This window comes from Brienomyrus brachyistius, unplaced genomic scaffold (genome assembly GCF_023856365.1).
Source record: "Brienomyrus brachyistius isolate T26 unplaced genomic scaffold, BBRACH_0.4 scaffold52, whole genome shotgun sequence".
Classification (NCBI taxonomy): Eukaryota; Metazoa; Chordata; class Actinopteri; order Osteoglossiformes; family Mormyridae; genus Brienomyrus; species Brienomyrus brachyistius.
In genome coordinates this window covers 1167161-1172822 of record NW_026042327.1, presented here as the reverse complement: position 1 = coordinate 1172822, position 5662 = coordinate 1167161, and the positions used below count along the sequence as shown (strand labels likewise).

The following is a 5662-nucleotide window of genomic DNA, read 5'->3' as shown; positions in this document are numbered from 1 at the left end:
GGGGAAGCACATGTGTATAATTAGGGGGGCGTGGCACACATGAGGATCGTATGAGCTGGGCGTGACAGTTCGACATACTGATCGCTATGTATCGCGATACAACAGTTTGAAATGTTACCAAAGTGTCATTTTATAATTCCCATATTAAACAAGTTACCGTGCATAGTGCTTTGGGGAGAGACAGACTCCAAGAGTGCAGTTCATTTCACGTGTCTTTAAGTCATTGTCTGATATTATCCAGAGCTGAATGTGTGATTCATGCTTACTACTATATTCTTCCTTTGCACTTCTTGCACTTTTTTTTTTCGTATTTACTTCTAAAAGTAAATAAAAAACTTATAAAACTGTCATTATTATATAACAACTATACGTATTATGATGTTATTATTTAGTTATGTTGTTGCTTGGTTACATTTGATGCCTCCGCACGTGGGAAGCTACCGGTTTGAAAGACGCGGCTTCACTTGCTTTTCTGCACCAAGATGGCAAGGTACGTTGCATTTCTGCTCCCATTTTATCGTATAAATTATCTTATTATTTAGTATCTGTCTTTGTATGTACAGTGGTACCTCGACCCACGAACAGTCCTGATCACGAATAAATCGGGTTACGAACCATATGTTCCAAAATGTTTTGTACCGGTTGTCGAACCGTGTTTCGGGCCGCGAACACACAAAAGTCCCCAAAAGGGTCCAATGAAAGCTCCCCAAAGAACCACCCGAAACGCGAAGAAATGTCCAGTATAATATTAATTTTTTTAAAAATCATATTTTCGATATTACTGCATTTGACTGTTACTCAGTCTTTTAATGTTGATTGTTTAGTGTTTTGGGGGGATGTTTTGTGGTTCTTTTCCGTGTTTTGGCGTGTTTCGAGCACCCAGCGTATGCTCAGTTTTAATGTTTTATTTAATTTAGCATTTGTTAGCATGTAAATGTAAATGTATGCTCTCAGTTATATGTGCACAGTCTGTCATAATTTGATTGTACGGTAGGGGGTGTTGAGTTGTACTGCGCGTGCTCGAAGTGTATATATGTATGTATAGAGTGACCTAAAGAGAAAGACGGCGATATGTCCTAGTTCATGGTGAATAACGTGTTGTGTGAACTTATTTTTCCATTTATAAATCCTCTATTATTGTTAGTCTTCTCCCGATTTTCTTACCGCTGCACCGACAGTTTGACGTGCCAACAGCATTATTTGTTACAAGTAAGGTTATTTTAATTTAAGTCTATATTCTTGGTCGCGTTCTCCCCATGTCGTCGTGGGCTTTCCTCCGGGTACTTGCTAAATTGCCCGTAGGAGTGCATGTGTGAGTGAATGGTGTGTGAGTGTGCCCTGCAATGGGCTGGCCCCCCCATCCTCGATTTTTCCCTGCCTCGTGCCCATTGCTTCCGGGATAGGCAACCGAGTAGGATAAGCGGTTTGGAAAATGGATGGATGGATTCTTGGTCATAGAAAAATATTAAAAATTGAAGAAAATGCAGCGTTTCTGAAGTTTAAACATATTGAACATAATACATATTTACATTATTTGAAATGGGAAAATTGATTGAGGTCACGCACTTTTCAGGTCAGGAACTAAGTTCGTGAGTCGAGGTATGACTGTATACTGAAATATGTTTGTGTAAAATTCAGTATATTGTTTGGATTATATTTAAATTTTATGTGCAGGTTAGTTAGTGTCATATGCAGGGTTGCCAACCCTCACTCAAGATGTCTTGTAGTCAGTCTGTTTTGTTCCATTATAAACCTAAAATTAGCTCCATCAAAAGTGTTGGGGTAGTCTGCAAACCCTCCAGACTATTTACAAGGTAGTAAGACTGTTACACATATGGAGATGAATGTGCAGACTTGTCTGGAATTGAGAATCTCACGCCAGCCAGCTGACCAAAGATAGCAGCTCTGCCTGTGCAGTAATGCGGTTGTTGATTGGGAAGGTGTGGGTCAGTGCAGAAGTGTAGTCCACATGTCAGGAGTGACTGACAGCTCCATTGCATTGCCTGTATGTTGTTTTTCCTCATTCAGAATCAGACGAATGGAGAAAGCTGTTTGCTGGAGCGACGACAGATACTGGGCAACTTGGGATAAGTGGGGAGAGGTGATTGACTGGGGAGATGAGAAAGAGCTGTGCTCCCCAGCAGAATCACCTTCTGACCAGGCTGACAGTTCCACTGAGTCACATTCCCGAAGGCGAATTGCCAAGGCAGTTAGCTGGACGGATGATGCTTATTGGGCAGCCTGGGACAAGTGGGAAGAGATCATCTGCTGGGGTGATGAAGAGGAGTGCTCCCAAGTAACTCCACCCACTAGCCAGCTTGGGAGGGATAAGGGGATAGATGTACATGGGTTGGAGGCTTTTGTGATAAATAACAGGACAATCTCCATAAAGCCTGTAGACAACCATCAAGACAGTCTGAAGATAGGAGCTGTGCTGGTAGACCTCTGCCAGTTTGATCTCGAATATTTAGATCAAAGTAAATTTAATTTCGAAATTGTACAAGTACAAATTGGAGAAGTTGAAGTGGAGGAGACTAGAGAAAAGGCTTTTGAAAAAGCATTTGAATTGGAAATTGTGGATGTGGCAGTAGAAGTTGTAAACAGTGAATTCCAGCTGAATGCTATAAATTTGGATATTGTTGAAACTAAGGTGGACAAATTATTATTGGAAGAACTGATCGTTGGCGATTTAGAAGCAGGCAATGTGAAGGTGTCAGTGTCAAATGGCAATGTGGTGAAGGTACCCTTAAGGTACCCTTCGCCACAGAGGAACAGAAGGACCAGGCAACCTTAGACCATACTCTCTGGTGGTTGACTCGTGGCAACTGGACTTGTCTCTGAAAGTTAGAAACGTTTCGCTGCTCATCCAAGCAGCTTCTTCAGACTGAGGGAGGTTGTAAGTGTCCACATATTTATCCTCCTGGGTAAGTAGTATAAGGGGGCTCGTTGAGTGAAAAAAAGGGGGGGGGGGAGTTGCGGGTAGATGTAACCAGTCCCTCCTACTCCAATAGAGTGGGTCGTTAAGGGTGGTCCACCTGGTGGAGGTGCGAATTGGGTCTGTTTTTTTCCTGGGAATTATTTTTGTTTTGGCAAATGATGAGAGGGCCGCAGGTTAAATTGGAGACAGGTTGTGCCTAATGCCTCTACCTCTGTTGAGTGAGGGGTTGTGCATTTGCACATGCAAAGCTGCTTGGACGAGCGGTGAAACGTTTCTACCTTTCAGAGAGGTACAATATCTTTGGATGTCTTTTGTCTTATGCAGTCTGGGAGTTGACTGAATGCTGGGGCGGGGGTAGCTTTTCCTTTGTAGTGGGGTCCGGTGGGGCGCCTTGGGCTCTGTGGGGCCCGGTGGTGCTGCTGCCTTGGGCCCCGGTCTGGATGGGCCTGGGCCCCCCTCCCTGGATGGATTTCGGGGAATGGGGAGTGCCTATGGGGGTCAGCGGGGGAGCTGGCTCCGGGGGGGGAGGTATTTTGCCCCCCCCATTCCTTTCCTCCCCATCCCTAAATGCTTCCCTCCTCCCGCTCCATCACACCACCACACATGTAGGGCTTTGAGGTGTAGGTGCGTTGCTGGGATGCAGGGTAGGTATTCCTCCTCTGTCCCCTCGCGACCACCTGTACCTCATTCATACACTACAACTTGGACACTCTCATTACTTACTCTCTCATGACACATACATTTAGGGCGTTGGGGATGGGCACACAGAATGGCATCCAGAGGGCGGTCTGTTCATTCAGCCTTACCTCTGGTGCCAGGGCCCACATCTCAATTTTAATCACACATAGACATTGAGGGCTCTGGGGAGAGGCCGAGCTAACACCAGCTGTTGGTCGGCAGGGGGTGGTTAGTGCCATGCCCTTCACCTGTTTTAAAAGCACTTTAGAACAACACACACCAACACCACATCTGAGCGGGCGAAGGGGGGCATGGGGTCTTTTCACACCCCCGTTCCCTGTTCACCATTTGGGGCTGGGGGCTGAGAGGAAGAGCTGGTCGGGGTCTGGGCTGGTGGGCTTCTCGGCTACTGCGGGGTCCGGGGTGATCTTCTGTTCTCCTCGCCAGAGGAAAAATAGGGGTCCACATAGAGTATACATGGGGAGTGAGAGTATATGTACATCGTTCATTTCTGTGTGTCTAAATGTTGGGTGAATGTGTAAATATTTGTTTATGTCTGCATGAGGGTGGGAACGTATGCTTGTATATGTGTGTGCCTGTTTGTCTATACACACGTGTCAGGTTGGGTCCTAGACTCCACCTGAAATAACATCTCGGGCACAATAAAGTGGTCCTCCGCAGAGGGGGGGTGGTGGAGGGAAAAAAAAAAAAAAAAGCTTGTGACCCACCGACCGATTTCTTATTTGATTACTGTTGTTCCTTGTCTTGTTTTTGACCCCTCGTGGTCTGCTTTTGTTTTTATTAGTGTCTCTAGTGTTTTTCCCCTTTCCTCCTTTGAATCCCTGAGTGAGTCATCCACTCTCTGTTTCTGCTTGCTCCATGACACGCTGTCGCTCTCAATCCGCCCTGGACCTGTGACAGTATTTCTGCTTTTGCTTTTGTTTGGACGTACTGAGTTTAGGATTCCTAGCTTAGAAGGAATAGTTTAACCTGTCATGTGTAACGTTGTTAAATGCGCTGATATCAGTGTTATGTCACAGTACCAGAAACTTAAAATGGTACATTTTGTTTTCTTTTTGTTTTCTTGCAATTACTACATACAAATGTTTAATGTCTTGCTGACATCTAATTAGAAAATAAATGCATTTATGCTTTAAATGATCTTTTTGTTGTCTTCAATCATTTCAACAGGTGAAAATGACCTGAAATCAATGAGTTTGAACACTGGACACTACATTCCGTGTTTGTGTATAAAGTCATGTTTAGCGTACATGCGAGTTCATTCGTATCCTTTTCCCCAGAGACAAAAAGTAGGCTAGGCTAATGGGAAAAAAACACACAAATATATAGACCTAATGTCAGTGTATTATTCATGAGGTTTTGTAATATCTTATATCTTATATAGTATTATATTTTGTAATATTTTTGGTGTGTTTAAAGCCATAAAAAAAACTTTTTTAGAAACCTAGGCTGTTGATCAAATCATCATCAAATTTGGGGGGTGGGAGGAAACCGGAGTACCCGGTACCCAGCGGAAACCCCACGATGACATGGGGAGAACATGCAAGCTCCACAGACATGTGACCCAGGTGGAGACTCGAACCCAGGTCCCAGAGGTGTGAGGCAACAGTGCTAACCACCTCACCACCATGCCGCCCCATCATCATCATTATTATTATTATTATTATTACTACTACTATATAATAGGCTTTGCTAAGCAGGTAAATTCATGTGGACTTGTTCTTTTCATGTTAAGACATTAATACCAACTAGTTTTAAGAATAGTGGAATGTTACACTTTTTTTCCTCCGTTTGTGGCGCCCCCTGGATGGATGTCGCCCTTAGCATTTGCCTATATTGCCTATGCCACGGGCCGCCCTGACTTTAACCAAAAAGTGTCTCTTCTCATTTTGAGTCTATTTTAAGAAAAAAAAATTGCTTTTTCAAGACACTTGATGTTCTTTGTTTGATCCCTGTCTTTTTTTTGCTGGTTCTTTGCAGCAGAAAACTTAAGGTAATTTCTAGAGTGTAATATGGACAATTTCA

At 43.8% G+C, this 5662-nt stretch overlaps 1 protein-coding gene across 1 annotated transcript; it reads left to right on the top strand.

The window, feature by feature from the left end:
* The first annotated feature begins 376 nt into the window (after positions 1-376).
* Positions 377-2794, top strand: LOC125723856 (uncharacterized). The gene is made up of 2 exons (XM_049000698.1): positions 377-490; positions 2029-2794. Exons 1-2 carry the CDS (start codon positions 483-485, stop codon positions 2792-2794), a joined length of 774 nt encoding a protein of 257 aa, XP_048856655.1. The 5' UTR covers positions 377-482.
* The last annotated feature ends 2868 nt before the right edge of the window (positions 2795-5662 follow it).